The sequence below is a fragment of the Chrysemys picta genome, chromosome 3, assembly GCF_011386835.1.
Source record: "Chrysemys picta bellii isolate R12L10 chromosome 3, ASM1138683v2, whole genome shotgun sequence".
Classification (NCBI taxonomy): Eukaryota; Metazoa; Chordata; order Testudines; family Emydidae; genus Chrysemys; species Chrysemys picta.
The window spans coordinates 149,906,706-149,923,703 of record NC_088793.1 but is presented as its reverse complement, the minus strand read 5'-3'; the positions used below and the strand labels follow the sequence as shown (position 1 = coordinate 149,923,703).

At 44.4% G+C, this 16,998-nt stretch overlaps 1 protein-coding gene across 1 annotated transcript in view; it reads right to left on the bottom strand.

Annotated features, from left to right (window-relative positions):
- Nucleotides 1-16,998, bottom strand: part of DNAH8 (dynein axonemal heavy chain 8) — a 595,636-nt gene that overhangs the window by 216,774 nt on the left and 361,864 nt on the right. The window contains exons 46-48 of the mRNA XM_065589982.1: nucleotides 16,502-16,689; nucleotides 9,335-9,421; nucleotides 9,043-9,150 (exon numbers count right to left, since the gene is read on the bottom strand). Of these exons, the coding sequence (XP_065446054.1) occupies nucleotides 9,043-9,150; nucleotides 9,335-9,421; nucleotides 16,502-16,689 (383 nt within the window). The remainder of the gene's footprint in view (nucleotides 1-9,042; nucleotides 9,151-9,334; nucleotides 9,422-16,501; nucleotides 16,690-16,998) is intronic.

Here is a 16,998-nt window from a genome sequence, read left to right as displayed (position 1 = left end):
GAAAGGGCGGAGTGTTGTAAGTCTGAAGAGAAGGGCAGAAGTGGGGGGAGGGCACGTCAACTGAGTGGAGACTCAGGAGTGTCAGATATCAACAGGTCTTTAGGGTATCTAAAGTCTTGTGTGGGGGGGGATGTGCTTTCATCATTGGTGCCAGTGTATGACTTGGTATCGAAGGGTGTATTCCCCTGAAGTGTCCATAGGTGGCACCAGAGACTTGGCCGATGCCAACGGCTTGGCTGATGCTGACGGTTTTGTCGGTGTCGGAAAGGGTGCCAATTCTGACATTTTTGTCTGTGCTGTAGCTCCTGAAATTGGCCTGTCTTGTTCCCCAGAGCTGGGAAATGGTGCTGAGGACTGTAAGTCTGCCCAGTTAGGGTCTTTAGACCGTTTCTTCGCATCAGTACCAGAGATACTTGGACAGGCCCTGGAGTTGTATTCCCTGTCAGACGATGTTGAGGCAACAGACCTTGCCGGGGACTGTATTCTGGTGGGCTATGCCTCAAAGTGTGAGGAGTGGGGGAGCCCATTTATTTTCATCTGAGCGAGAAAGAGAAGATTTTCTCTTTAAGCAACGTGGGGAGTGAAGATTGGCAGACTACCTGGCAGAATGTGAGGGCCTCTCCATGGAAGAGTCTGGGCCCAGGTCCAATGCCGATTGCAGTGATTTCTCCATGAGGAGAAGTTTTAATCTACTCTTTTCAGGCTCCGGGCATAAGGGTGAAGGGCAAAGCTTCCAGTTGGGAAGGGCAGGAAGCAGGGAAATGGAAACCTAAGCTGTGAAATAACAGTGAAGGTAAAATTAAAACAAAAAAATATTTTTTAAGAAAGAAAGAAAGAAAGAAAGAAAGAAAGAAAGAAAGAAACTGCACTAACAGGTAAGGCACTGTCTAGTGAGGGAATAGGAGAAGCAGTCTCTGCTGCAGATTCCATCGTGGACCAAAGGCGGTACAGAAGGAATTGTGGGTGGCCGGACTACACAGCACTATATATATGTCCCGCGCACAGCGTGAGATGGGGAGGTGCGCATGTGCGGTCCGATGGGCACTGCTAATGAATATCTCCGATCCCAGGCAGACGGGGCACTGCCGCACCTACAAGGGGAGCACCCATAGGGACATCACTCAAAGAAGAAATTATGGTGAATGACTTGGATAATGGAGTAGAGAGTATGCTTATAAAATTTGAGGATGATACCAACCTGGGAGGGGTTGTGAACACTTTGGAAAACAGGTTTAAAATTCAAAATGACCTTGCCAAATTGGAGAATTGATCTGAATTCAACAAGATGAAATTCAATAGAGACAAGTGCAAAATACTTAACTTAGGAAGGAAAAGTCAAATGCAAAGCTACAAAATGGGGAATAACTGTCTAGGGGAATAACCTGCTGAAAAGGATCTGGGAGTTATAGTGGACCACAAACTAAATGTGAGCCTCAATGTGATGCAGCTGCAAAAAAGGCTAATATGATTTTGGGGTGTATTAACAGGAGTGTTGTATGTAAGACATAGGAGGTAATTGTGCTGCTGTACTCGGCACTGGTGAGGCCCCAGCTGGGCACCACAGTTTAGGAAAGATGTGAAAAAAACGGAAAAATGTCCAGAGGAGAGCAACAAAAATGATAAAAGGTTTAGAAAACCTGACCTATGAGGAAAGGTTAAAAAACACTGGACATGTTTAGACTTGAGAAGAGAATACCGAGGGGGGCCTGATCAATCTTCCAGTATGTTAAGGGCGGTTATATAGAGGACTGTGATCAAACGTTCTCCATGACCAGTAAAGGTAGGACAAGAAATAGTGGGCTTAATCTGCAGCAAGGGAGATTTAGATTAGATTTTATGAAAAACTTTCTAACTATAAGGGTAGTTAAGCTCTGGAATAGGCTTCCAAGGGAGGTTGTGAAGTCCCCATCATTGGAAGCTATTAAAAACAAGTTGGACAAAACCTGTCTGGGATGGTGTAGGTTTACTTGGTCCTGTCACAGCACAGGGGGCTGGACTTGATGACTTCCTGAGGTCCCTTCCAACCTTACGTTTCTATAGCTCATGTGTGATTCCGAGCTTCTGTAACACATATTTTCACTAGTTTTCAGCGAGCTATCATGAGTATAAATAGTACTGTAGCCATGGTAGCATGGGCAGTGGCATTGGAGGCTGGTTAGCTGTCCCAGCTACAAACCCACCTGCAACCAGTGGGTACACATGTGGCATAGCTAAGCCATGCTGTTGCTGTCTGTGCTACTGTGGCTGCACTACTATTTATACTCATGCTAGCTCAATGACAGCTAACCCAAATATATGTACGCGAGCAAGGAATCACACCCCAAGCTTGTAATGTGGACTAGTGTAGGCAAAGCCTTAGATAGCTCTTGATGGCAGAGACTGTCATTTACTATATATTCACTGACAAACAACTTTGTTAACATAGAATTAAGGTTGCCCAGAGATGTCTCATGCCGTTCCAGAACATCAAGTTCAGCAAAACTCATATCTCTGAAAACAAGGAAATAAAGAGTTAATATATTACAAACATAAACATATGAAAACCAAGAAACACAGAAACATGGCACATATCAGCCCAACCTGTTCATGCTTCACAAAGTTTGCAGGATGAAGTTGCTGACAGAGCCAGTGTGAGAAATCACATACATGGTTTATGTTCAAAATCTTGACAGTTTCATTACATAGTGATTACAGTAACTTGATGTGTGTGAGAAATGATCGGAATGTCTTTCTTCTTTTCCATCCTTTCCCCACCATCCCCGACAACATACATCTCCCCCTTACACCTTTTCCAGCAAAGCTCCCTCTTCCTGTCACATTAATCCATTAGAACTTCAGAAGCCATTAGCATGTAAAAATGTTGCTCTTGTCTGGTGCCCTATGCTGGTGCCCTATGCTGCTTCATACACATATCACAGACAGTAACTTACTGCTTACTGGAGGATCACACATTGCTTGGTTAGGTAGTCCAAGTTATGCACTAACCTGGACTCCACACTTCTACTATACCCCCAATAGGCGCCGGCAAAAACACTAGGAGAGGAAGAGGGGCTCAGATTCCTTCCCCTACCAGAGTATTAGGTCCCATGCATTAGCATACACATGGGAAAGGGAATTTGGAGCTCCACCCTAATTGGCACCAGCCCAGTGTCTCACTCCCCTAATCCTCACTCTCTCCCCTACACCTGAGCACCCTAACCAATCTCTCCATCCTTATCATCCATTCTCCATTTATCCCTCTCCCCATAATAGCTCCTCCCCTTTCCTCCCCTCACCACATCCCCAAACCCCTCTCCCTCTACTCCCTCCACTTTTCTGCCCACAAATCCCCTCTCTTCTCCCAGCAATCATTCATATGAAGCATTGAAGCACTTGGAGGAGAAGAAGTTGATCAGAAACAGTCAACATGGATTTACCAAGGGCATGTCATGCCTGACCAACCTGATTGCCTTCTATGATGAGATAACCGACTCTGTGGCTATGGGGAAAGTGGTGGATGTGATATATCTTGACTTTAGCAAAGCTTTTGATACAGTCTCCCACAGTATTCTTGCCAGCAAGTTAAAAAAAGTATGGATTGGATGAATGGACTATAAGGTGGATACAAAGCTGGCTAGATTATTGGGCTCAATGGGTAGTGATCAATGGCTCGATGTCTAGTTGGCAGCCGGTATCAAGCGGAGTGCCCCAGGGGTCAGTCCTGGGGCTGGTTTTGTTCAACATCTTTATTAATGATCTGGATGATGGGATGAATTGCACCCTCAGCAAGTTCGCAGATGACACTAAGCTGAGGGGAGAGGTAGGTAAGCTGGACGGTACAGATGGGGTCCAGAGTGACCTAGAGAAATTGGAGGATTGGGCCAAAAGAAATCTGATGAGGTTCAACAAGGACAAGTGCAGATTCCTGCACTTAGGAAGTAAGAATCCCATGAACCGCTACAGGCTGTGAACCAACTGGCTAAGCAGCAGTTCTGCAGAAAAGAACCTGAGAATTACAGTGGATGAGAAACTGGATATGAGTCAGCAGTGTGCCCTTGTTGCCAAGAAGGCCAAAGGCATATTGGGCTCTATTATTAGGAGCATTGCCAGCAGATCGAGGGAAGTGATTATTCCCTTCTGTCAAGGCTGCTTCCGCACTCTGAACTTGAGGGTACAAATGTGGGGGCCTGCATGAAAACTTCTAAGCTTAACTACCAGCTTAGATCTGGTCCACTGCCATCACTCCCAAATGTGCTAATTCCCTTCCCTGGGTAGCCTTGAGAGACTCTTCACCGATTCTGGTGAATACAGATCCAAACCCCTTGGATCTTAAAACAAGGAGAAATTAACCATCCCCCCTCCTACCTCCCACCAACTCCTGGTGGATCAAGATCCAACCCCCTTGGATCTAAAAACAAGGAAAAATCAATCAGGTTCTTAAAAAGAAGGCTTTTAATTAAAGAAAAAGGTAAAAATCATCTCTGTAAAATCAGGATGGAAAATAACTTTACAGGGTAATCAAACTTAAAGAGCCCAGAGGAATCCCCTCTAGTCTTAGGTTCAAAGTTACAGCAAACAGAGATAAACACTCTAGCAAAAAGGTATATTTACAAGTTGAGAAAACAAAGATTAAAAACTAACATGCCTTGCCTGGCTGTTTATTTACAATTTGGAAATATGAGAGACTTGTTCAGAAAGATTTGGAGAACCTGGATTGATGTCTGGTCCCTTTCAGTCCCTAGAGCGAACAACCCCCAAAACAAAGAGCACAAACAAAAGTCTTCCCCCCACCAAGATTTGAAAGTATCTTGTCCCCTTATTGGTCCTTTGGGTCAGGTGTCAGCCAGGTTACCTGAGCTTCTTAACCCTTTACAGGTAAAAGGATTTTGGAGTCTCTGGCCAGGAGGGATTTTATAGTACTGTATACAGGAGGGCTGTTACCCTTCCCTTTATAGTTATGGCACACCCCCCAAATCACAGATAGTGTTGGACAGCCGGTTCCACACTGGCTGTGATTTCTTCCCAGAGCTCTAAGAGAAAACAGAGTTAATAAGACACATGCACCTTTAGACATACTACTGATTATATAAAAACTAACAATATGTTCCACATTCCAAGAACAATGTTTAACCAGTTGATTCTGGGAAACTTTCCCGGGAGAGTGCATCAGCCACTTTGTTAGAAGCTCCTGAAATGTGTTGTATTTCAAAATCGAAATCTTGGAGAGCTAAACTCCGCCGAAGAAGTTTTTTGTTATTCCCTTTGGCGGTATGAAGCCACTGTAGCGCAGCATGGTCTGTTTGTAGTTGGAAACGCCGTCCCCAAACATATGGGTGTAGCTTTTCCAGCGCATACACAATGGCGTAGCATTCCTTTTCGCTGATGGACCAGTGGCTTTCCCTCTCAGACAGTTTCTTGCTGAGAAACACAACAGGATGGAATTCTTGATCCGGTCCTTCCTGCATTAAAACTGCTCCCACGCCCCGCTCGGACGCATCTGTGGTTACTAGGAACGGTTTGTCAAAGTCTGGGGGCCTTAGCACAGGGTCAGACATGAGTGTCGCCTTAAGCTGGTTAAAGGCCTTTTGACACTCATCAGTCCACTGAACTGTATTTGGCTGTTTCTTTCTGGTTAGGTCTGTCAGCGGGGCGGCGATTTGGCTGTAGTGGGGTACAAATCGCCTATAATATCCGGCCAAGGCTAAGAAGGATTGGACCTGTTTCTTTGACTTTGGAACTGGCCACTTTTGGATAGCATCCACTTTGGCCTGTAGGGGATTTATAGTTCCTTGACCCACCTGGTGCCCCAGGTAAGTCACTCTGTTTTGGCCTATTTGACACTTTTTAGCCTTAACAGTTAGTCCTGCCTGCCTGATGTGCTCGAAGACTTTTCCCAGGTGCTCCAGGTGTTCTGCCCATGAATCAGAAAAAATGGCCACATCATTGAGGTAGGCAACTGCAGATTCTCCCAATCCTGCTAGGAGACCATCTACAAGTCTTTAGAAGGTGGCGGGTGCATTTCGCAGCCCGAAAGGGAGTACATTAAATTCATACACCCCTGCCTGGGTGACGAAGGCTGACCTTTCCTTGGCGGGTTCATCTAGTGGTACTTACCAGTTCCCCTTGGTTAAGTCTAAGGTAGAGATGAATTGGGCATGTCCCAATTTCTCCAATAGCTCATCTGTGCGTGGCATTGGATAGTTGTCAGGATGAGTTACAGCATTTAGCTTATGGTAGTCCACGCAAAAGCGTATTTCCCCATCTGGCTTTGGAACTAGAACCACTGGAGATGCCCATGCACTCTTAGAGGGGCGTATTATACCCATCTGTAGCATGTCCTGGATCTCCCTGTTTATAGCAGTTTGGGCATGAGGTGACTCCCGGTAGGGTGGGGTTCTAATTGGGTGAGCATTACGTATGTCAATGGAGTGGTATGCCCGTTCGGTCTGTCCTGGGGGGGCTGAGAACATTGGCGCAAAGCTAGTGCACAGCTCCTTGATCTGCTGCCGCTGCAGACGTCCAAGGGTCGCGGAGAGATTCACCTCTTCCACGCCATCATTACTTTTTCCTTCGTAGTAGACACCTTCAGGCCACTCCGCGTTATCTGTTTCCTGGGCTGTAAACTGGGTATCGTAGTTCCACACAAGGAAATAAAGAAACAAATCAACAGAGCCAGACGTGTACCCAGAAGCCTCCTGCTACAAGATAGGCCCAGAAGAGAAACCAACAGAACTCCACTCAGCATCACCTACAGTCCTCAGCTTAAACCTCTCCAACGCATCATCAGTGATCTACAACCCATCCTGGACAATGATCCCTCACTTTCACAGACCTTGGGAGGCAGGCCAGTCCTCGCCCACAGACAACCTGCCAACCTTAAGCATATTCTCACCAGCAACCATGCACTGCACCATAACAACTCTAACTCAGGAATCAACCCATGCAACAAACCTCGATGCCAACTCTGCCCACATATCTACACCAGCAACAGCATCACAGGACCTAACCACATCAGCTACAACATCACCGGCTCATTCACCTGCACGTCCACCAAGGTTATATATGCCATCATATGCCAGCAATGCCCCTCTGCTATGTACATTGGCCAAACTGGACAGTCACTATGCAAGAGGATAAATGGACACAAGTCAGATATCGGGAATGGCAATATACAAAAACCTGTAGGAGAACACTTCAACCTCCCTGGCCACACAATAGCAGATGTAAAGGTAGCCATCTTACAGCAAAAAAACTTCAGGACCAGACTCCAAAGAGAAACTGCTGAGCTCCAGTTCATTTGCAAATTTGACACCATAAGATCAGGATTAAACAAAGACTGTGAATGGCTATCCAACTACAGAAGCAGTTTCTCCTCCCTTGGTGTTCACACCTCAACTGCTAGCAGAGCACCTCACCTCCCTAATTGAACTAACCTCGTTATCTCCACACTGATTTAGACCTGCCTCTGGAGATTTCCATTACTTGCATCTGAAGAAGTGAGGTTCTTACCCACAAAAGCTTATGCTCCCAATACTGGACCTTCTGTTGCTTTTTACAGATTCAGACTAACACGGCTACCCCTCTGATAGCAAACAGAGATAAACACTCTAGCACATGACTTATGAGGAGAAGATGAGGGAACTGGAGTTATTTAGTCTGCAGAAGAGAAGAGTGAGGGGGGGATTTGATAGCAGCCTTCAACTACCTGAAGGGGGGTTCCAAAGAGGATGGAGCTAGGCTGTTCTCAGTGGTGGCACGACAGAACAAGAAGTAATGGTCTCAAGTTGCAGTAGGAGAGGTCTATCAGAAAACACTATTTCACTAGGAGGGTGGTGAAGCACTGGAATGGGTTGCCTAGGGAGGTGGTGGAATCTCCATCCTTAGAGGTTTTTAAGGCCCGGCTTGACAAAGCCCTGGCTGGGATGATTTAGTTGGTGTTGGTTCTGCTTTGAGCAGGGGATTGGACTAGATGACCTCCTGAGGTCTCTTCCAACCCTAATATTCTATGATATGAGTACATTATTTTTTAAAAAGTTTGAATGAATTTTTGAATTAGCTGCTGTACATTTCCCCAAATAACAACCCTCCTTGACAGAGGCTAATTGTAGCAATATGGCTACAGTTTATTCTCAGATTTCTTCCGAGAGTAAGTTTCAAATGTAGAGCATCTAGATATATGGTCAAAACGTGTCCTGGAGCCATCCAGGCCCTGTGAAAATTTAATGGCTGGAAACCCTCTTCACTATTTTCTCTGGACATGTGCATTGCAATCTGTTTGGTGCATGAGTGTTTAACATGGGCTAATCGAGACAGGCTAAGTGCAGGGGACTGGACTAGATGACCTATCGAGATTCCTTCCTGTTCTATGATGACAGTTATGGTTTGAGCCCCATGTTTGTGCAAAACAAATTGGTAAAATCTGTGAACTTTATGAAATGCTATTTTTTGGGAAGGTTTTATTTTGGGAACACATTGCTCAATTGATCCCAAATTTAGATCACTAACCCTATCCCATGCCACATAAGGCAGAAATAATTTCAACACAATTTGAGTAAACATGCAGATTTCAGGGCACTTAGAAGATTTGTCCTTTAAACGGGAAGTACTAGACAATCCTAAACATAGCAGAACCGGTACACCACCATAATACTTGTTTAATGCCTAGCTCATGGGGTTCAACCTAACTGAGGCATTTAGGTGTTACTGCAATATATATGTTAACCTAAAATAGTAATAATTTCTTGTTTGTTCACGCACAGATCCAGCATCAAATCCATGTGTGTGTATCTGTGCAGGAGACTTAAGGAAGGTGAAGAACCAACATTATTACAAATTATTATTTATAAACAATTATTACAAAATATGTATAAATCTATTTAAAAGGGTGAAAAATAAGATTGTTGTTTGCTCAAAGGTAATATATACTTTATAAAGAGATTTTTTTGTTTGAAATATATTTCAACTTTAAAAGAAACATAACACTGATATTCCAATAGAAATGTGCACAGATCAAAACCTAAAGGAAAAATTGTATTGTAAATACCATAAGACTAGGAAACACACCTGTTTAGTGAGCTGCTCCTCGCAAAGTTTGTAGAGAACGAAGAATTTTTGAGCTAAGACCACATTATCAATAAACCCACAGCTTGCAAGCTTAACTCTCATAATTATCTGAAATACAACATAGCATTAAGAATTCCATTAATTTTTCTGAAAATTTTGGAAGGAAAGGAAAAAAAGGAAAATGGACTAAATTTTATTTTAATATTAATATTTAAATGCACATATTTTTAAAAAATGTATCTCAATAAACTTAAAATATTTGGTTTCTCTTTAATTAAGTAATCATTTTTACCTGTCTATCTGGAACCATCATGGACACAGTTCTAAATTGAATTTTTAGGTTTTCTGGTAGCTCCTGACGGCCAGCATACCCAGGATTCTATAAATGAAAACATATATTGTACAATATTCTTACTTACAGTAGTCTAGAATAATTTTTTTTAGTGTTTAGACCAGTTACTTAAGGAATGTTAATTATGACTTAAATATTTAAGACCTGATTCTGATCCAGATTACCATTATCTATAGATCAGAATCAGTCGTTTGTTTACTGTTTAATTATTAAATATCATGAAAGAAATTTTGACAAATAGCTACAAATGTAACAACATTTGTATAGTTATGGTTGAAAATGCATTTTCATTATAAACCAGTTTTCAGATGCTTAAAATTTTATGGAATAAAATATCTATTGGGCCAAACTTTTTCTTCATTAGTCTTACTCCAAAAGAGAATATTTTAGTTAAGTTTAATAAAAACCTATCCAATATATGAGCTTTATACATTTTGCAAAGGTGCTTTTTTCCTAATGTAAGAAAATATTATTTTTTTTCATTTGGATAATTGAAAAATGGCTATTTAAGTTGCCAAAACCACAAATGCCTTTACTTGTTTGGAGAAAATCAATTTTCAAAAAGAGAAGTTGAAAGCATTAGAAATTTAAATGGTGTATTTATTTTTCTACTGTCCAGAAGGTACAGTACTAAATTGTGGAGCTCCAAATATATGCAATAAAGCAACATTTGAATTACTAGACATTCATCTAAATTCAGGCAGTCAAATGATTAAACAATAATCACAATTAATCACGAGATTAAAAAAATAGTGATTGTCATTTTAATTGCACTGTTAAACAATACTAGAATACCAATTAAAATTTATTATAAATATTTTGGATCTTTGTCTATATTTTCAAACATATTGTTTTCAACTGCAACACAGAATACCAAGTATACAGTGCTCACTTTATATTATTATTTTTATTACAAATATTTGCACTGTAAAAAAGATAAAAAGAAATAATATTTTTCAATTCACCTCATACAAGTACTGTAGTGCAATTTCTTTGTAGTGCAATTTGGAGCTGGTGACCATGGTCTTGTGAGCAGTGGTAAGCTGATCATTCTGTCCACTGAGAGGTCCAATAAGGTTATGAACAAATTTTGGGTGTGGACAAGCCAGTGCTATGAGGATCAGCTGTGCTCAATCCCTCTTGACTTTGAGTAGGGCCTTGTGGATCAGGGATGTAGGAGGAAACGTGTACAGGAGCCTTCCCGTTCGGGGAGGAGAAAGGCATCTGTGAGAGACCCTGGCCTTTTGAGGAATGAAATACTTCCTCTCTGTTCTCTTAGATGTATCGATATAAGAGTTTGCCAAAGTTCCTTTATCAGCTCCAGAGTAGCCCCATTCAGGAGTAAGGCAACTCGCAATGGCCCTGAGGGTTCCAATATGTACACGAGGGAGTGAGCAGCCTCAGTGATTTCTTCTGCCTGAATGCCCAAGTTTTGGGCCATCCTGTGCAGAAGCTCCTGATGTGCCCTACATTGGACAAGATGGCCAATGTAGAATGGTGGGTCCTGCACTTTTCTTGGTGCGGGTCTAAGATGCCACCCCTTGCCCCTGCTCTTGGGGCACCAAGGGCCCCACTAGTGGCCCATGAAGGTAGTAAAGGAGGGAAGCAGGAGAGGGGTCTGGGTTTGCTCCTTACTCTGAGCCCCAGCCCCTCTCAACTCCTGTGGGTTCTTACCCTCTTCCCCCTTGGGTGGGGTACCTTCAGTCCTTAAACACTGGGGGAGGGAGTCTCCCTCCCCTGCTGAGCAGGGTCTCCCTTACTCCAGTTTTCTGATCTTCAAAGTCTCACTGCACACCTCCAAGTTCCAGTCCTCTCTCCTTCCTCCTTCTCTCTTGACTGCCTGAAGCAGGGAGGTTTAATAGGTTGCTAACAGGGCCTTAATAGACTACAGGTGCTCCAATTATCCTGTAGCAACCCTCCCTAGTCTACAGGGAACCATGCCTTAATTAACCTAGGGCTTATATACTTCCCCTCTACCACTCTCCCACTGCTCCCTGGCCCTCCTGTATCACAGTGGACAGAGTTGGCAATGGGCTTTGTTGCAAGGATAGGTTCCTGGGTTAGTGTTTTTGTTCTGTTGTGTGTGGTTGCTGGTGAGTATTTGCTTCAGGTTGGGGGGCTGTCTGTAAGCGAGGACTGGCATGTCTCCCAAGATCTGTGAGAGTGAGGGATCGTCCTTCAGGATAAGTTGTAGATCCTTGATGATGCACTGGAGATGTTTTAGTTAGGGGCTGAAGGTGACGGCTAGTGGCGTTCTGTTACTTTCTTTGTTGGGACTGTCCTGTAGTAGGTGACTTGTGGGTACTCTTCTGATTCTGTCAATCTGTTTCTTCACTTCAGCAGGTGGGTATTGTAGTTGTAAGAATGCTTGATAGAGATCTTGTAGGTGTTTGTCTCTGTCTAAGGGGTTGGAGCAAATGCGGTTGTATCTTAGAGCTTGGCTGTAGACAATGGATCGTGTGGTGTGGTCTGGATGAAAGCTGGAGGCTAAGGTGCCACAAGTACTCCTCGTTCTTTTTGCTGATACAGACTAACACGGCTACCACTCTGAAACCTCTCTTGAATGTGTCTCTCCGAGGCACTTTAAGCAACTGTCATGTGGGTCACTCACCAGCATCAGTTTGTGGCATGCAGCACACGGCTTAAAGCCTTGGGATCGAGGCATGCCCCAGAGCCGGGGCAGTTGAGCCCCGCGTGCAGGGAACTAAACCTATACTAACTCAGTTAACTATTGTTCTAACTACCAACTAATGTAATAACTAAATACAATTTTCTATTTACAGAAGGAAGCACTTGCATGGCCAAGAGACCAGTAATGTTCCAGCGACCATCATGGGCGGTAAGAAGGAATTGAAGGGGAAGAGGGCAGGCAGGCCCCTATATACTGTGCCATGAGGGCGTCACTCCAGGGGGCACAGGAGCTGACCTGATGGATACTACTGAGGGAAAAACTTCTGGCGATGGTGCACATGCATGCGCACACCTACATTGGAATGGACATGAGTAAGCACTCAAAGAACCATTTTTTCTTCTTTGAGTGATCACAAGTGTCCATTTCACTGTAGGTGACCCACAAGCAATTTGAACTAGTCTACCTGAACAAGGAGTGAAGGACAACTTGGCCAAATCTGGCATTGTCCCTTGATTGATGAGAGATGGCATAGTGAGGGGCAAACATATAGATCAATGACCAGGTAGCTGCATTCCTAATATCCAGAATGGGAATCCTAGCCAGAATGGCAGAAGAAGTTGCTCTCAACCTGTTTGAGTGCACCATCACTCTATTCGGAGGTGTGACATTGGCCAATGAGTAACATAACTGAATGCAGCTGGAAATTCAGGTAGAGATCCTCTGGGTGGAGACCAGTTGGCCCTTTACTCTATCTGAAATGGTTACAAAGAGTTGAGACAAAGACCTGAATGGCTTAGACCAGTCCAGGTAAAAGCCCAACGCTCTTCTAATATCTAGAGCAGTGGTTTTCAAACCTTTTGAGCTGAGCCCCCCTTTAAGTTACAATTTTTGGTTGTGCCCCCCAAGCCCAGACAAAAATAGACACACCTGCCCCTTCCCCCTTGGGTTTTCAGGGTGGGGGAAGGTATGTGCCACAGTCTCTGGGGGCAGAGCCAGCAGTGGGCATGAAGGCTGATGGGAGCAGAAATTGGCACAGCCGCAGCAGATGTTGACACTGACCCACAGTTTGTGTGGCCCGCTAAGGTGAGTCAGGTGGTGGAGGTGGTGCTCCCTCCCTGAACCCTGCCACACAGTACTCCCAATCAAATCTCAGAGATCAAGAAACTTAATTCCTCTCTAGATTCCTGCTGTAACCAGTCAGTAAAGTCTGATAGCTTGTGCCATTGAAGCAGTCATACTTGGAAAGGAGTGCCTGGTAGCTGGCAATTCTAAGCTAGAGATGGCAGGTGAGTAGTTCTTCCTTCCAAAGAGATCCAGTCACTTGAGTTCCCTTTTCTTAGGTATTGCCTTGAAGCTCTGATGCCTTGTTTGCTTTTGGGCAGTGGTAACCACAAAAGCTCTAGGTGTGAATTAGTATAAAAATACCGAAATCCTGATGATGGTGTCTGGTACCTTTTCTCTTCCATTTTCAAAGGCAGTGGAACAGATGGGGGTTCTGCAACAAGAGCTGTACTGGCTCTAACAGTCCTTCATTGATTAGCATAGCCAGTCTTGCTGGCATTCAGGAGTGCATGGTATCTAACAATTGGAGAGATTTGTCATGCACCACATCAAATGGTTTTTCTGAAGTCACAGCCCTTCATCAAAGGAGGTCTTGAAACGCCCTGTAGCCATCAGGAGGTGATTGAGTAGATGGGACCACAGCCTCATGAGGTGATGATGATGAAATGGCAACAAGAGTGAGTTCAGTAGGCAGATGGAATTCCTCATCAGAAATTTGTAATTGCTGAGTATTCGCAATTGACACCTGGGATTGTTGTTGCTGAACCCTAAGGGGAGGCAGATCTAGCCCTGGAAAGGACAGAGGAGATGGGTTTTCTAGCATGTTGAAGATCCTGTGGTGCCCAGTATGGCCAAGCATGGGAGCCAGAAGTGAAATGCACAAGGGACTGTGGTGTAGGATACCTGAGAGGATGTCCCTCTTATATCTCTTGTGTCTACTAGGGTAGCCTCGTGCTCTGGAATCTCTATGAGATGCATTGAGATCTTGGGGAATATGTGGGAGACCTCTCTCCCCCAACTGCAGTCTGAAGCAGATGTGGAAAAGTAATAATTCTCTACCAGTGGAGGATCTGATTTGGTAGGGGCCCCAGGGCCCAATGAAGAATGCTTGCCAGTACCAAGGATTGTATTTGGTACCAAAGACAATAGTGGTGACTCAGGAAGGGTGGATATCACTAGATTTACCCACTACTATGAATCTCAGTTAAGATAGCTGGTACTGTGAACAACATTTTGAGGATGACAGCACTGGGTGGATGTTGCTGACAATTGTGATACCAATATACCTGGTACTTCTAGAGTGAGCTCTGATGTCAGTATTGAGAGCTGTGGAGCTTGTGCCAGAGACAATGGCTAATATTGATGTACAGCGACTAGAGTCTTTATGAGTGTCTGAATGATCTAATTTAGGCCTTGTACTACCCTTGGCTGAGAAGGAATGAGGCAAACTATGCCTCTTTATTAGAGACCTCTGCTTGTGCTTTAGAAGAAGTATTCTGTGTCCTACCACTAACAGTCAGTGATGAATACTTAACAACAGGAGTAACCAAGGAGCGTGTTTCATGGGAGCAGGAGCAAGGGTGGAGAGTTATATGGGCCTATGGTGCCCATGCTCCAGCAATATTCAGGGCCCAGGGGCCCAGATCCACCAATGTTTGGGGCCTGGTCTCTCCCCCAGCCCCGCCTGCCACCCCGGCGTGCCTTCCTCGAGCGTCCCTGCCTGCGCCCTGGGCACCTGCCCCCTGCAGCTCCACGCTGCGCTCCTTCCTGCTAGCTCCCGGCATCAACGGCCGCAGGGTCCTAGCACCCCCCAATCACTAGTGCCAGGGCAGGCTGACCCAGGCTGACCCTGACCCTGCCTTTCCACCTCGGATGGACCCTTCTTTTTTCCAGTGGGACCCTCCACCAGCACAGGGTACCCCGCATCTGCTGTCACTGCTCCTGTCCCATGTTGGGCAAGGGGCAGCCCCACCCCCAGTGAGGCTACAGTGAGGGACAGCAGCAGGGGAGGAGGCGCCCACGTGATGGCAGCTCCCCCCACACCCACCACAGGGGAGGCAAGGGGGCTTCCTGGACCTAAGAGGGGCCCTAGGAGCTCGTGCAGTGACAGTGGTGTGAGGTGAGTGTGCTGCCAGGAGGTGGGGAGAGAGCTGGGGGGGGGAGTCCTCCTTTCTGGCCCCAGCCGGGGGCAGCCTGCCTGCACCCCAAAGTCCTCATCCCCAGCCCCGCCCCACCCCAGAGTCCACACCCCCAACCAAAGACCTCACAACCTAACGCTCTGCCCCAGCCCTGAGCCCCCTCCTGCACCATGAACCCTCCTCCCACACCCCAAACCCCTCATCTCCAGCCCCACCCCAGCTTACAAAGCAGGTATGGGGGAGGGCGGGACTTGGACCCATTCTGGGCACTACCAAAAATTATACAAACCTGCCGCCCCTGAGCAGGAGTCCAAGAGCTGGCTGCAGGGCATTTCAGGAAGACTGCTCAGATATGGGTTTATTCTGTATATCTGGACCTGGATAAACTTTTTTCTCAACAAGTCTAACGGACAACTTATATGACCATCACTGAGGGATACACCTGCCTCACATGAGGGACATTATTTGAGGTTTTGCTCATGCATAAAGGCTGAAGCCTGGCACCAGCTAACTAGAAAAAATTTACCTGTAACAGAAATTTAATAAACCTATACTAATCCTAACTACTAAAGCTATTCTAAAGTGTTAATTATATACAATGCATTTGTTTTAGATATGCATGTGCACAAGAGAAAGAAACACTGGCTTGCAGTTCCATCTTGCAACCATGGGAGGTAAGAGAGCGCTGAGGGTTGTTTGGCCCCACTCTGACCTTTGTGCCCTCAGCTGTGTGTGTGTGAGCAGAAGAAAGGGACATGAGGGCACTCAAAACACAGGCACAGCCCAACAGACTTTGCTGGCCCAAATATTCCAATCTTGAGTGCTTGGGGATGTATGCATGCCAAAAGCAGAATATATATGGAGAAGTACATCAAGAACATCAAGAATATTTTACTGCAGGGGTTCAGAATTTGCATACTATTAAAAATTAAGACCCCCACTCCCGAGATCTGTGGCAATCTTTTTAGAGGACTAGCCATCACTATCATGAAATAAGGAACAAAACTATTAATACATTCATAGGTAATTCACATTCATGATTCATTATACAGAAGGAAGCAGCATTCATTTAGGCAAAAAAATTCAAAAAACATTTTCAGGAGATAGTGTGGTGGTAAGGTATTGCATACTTATTGTTTCAAAATCATTACTATGTAGATACTACAATGTAATTAACAATATGCATTGTTTTCAAGTTACTATATTATTAATTTATATAATTTGTCTTCTCTTATCAAAGATTACCAAATGACACTCTTCCATTCATATATTTACCATTGTAAGAAAAATTCCGAACTCTGGATTTAAATCTACACAATCTCCATCAGAAAATATGAATTGCTTTTTCCTTTCTTTCCTTGCTGTTAAAATAATATAAATTTGTTGTGCTGCAACTGATAAAACAGGTAATTCAATTCTGTTAAATTCATCGAAGCATCCCCAGGAACCTGACTGTGCAAGACCTGCAATGGGAAAAGGAAAATGTGGCTGATGACATGGAAATGATTCCCCCACAAGCCTAAACTATTTGGTCTGCACCTCTCTTCCTGCAGATATTGCAGGCAGTTCAGTACACAAACTTCTTAACAGTGAAACTCAACCAGAATAAAAATTTTAAATTCTTCAGGGAATTGCCAAGTCTTGGATACAGGTTTTCCTACAGTTGGACCCATAACTCAGTATAAAGATTAGTTTCTTAATTTACAAAAAAATAAATGAGATTTGGGTTCTTTTTATCTGCCTTCTATTTTTTAAGTCTTCATGGTGCACTT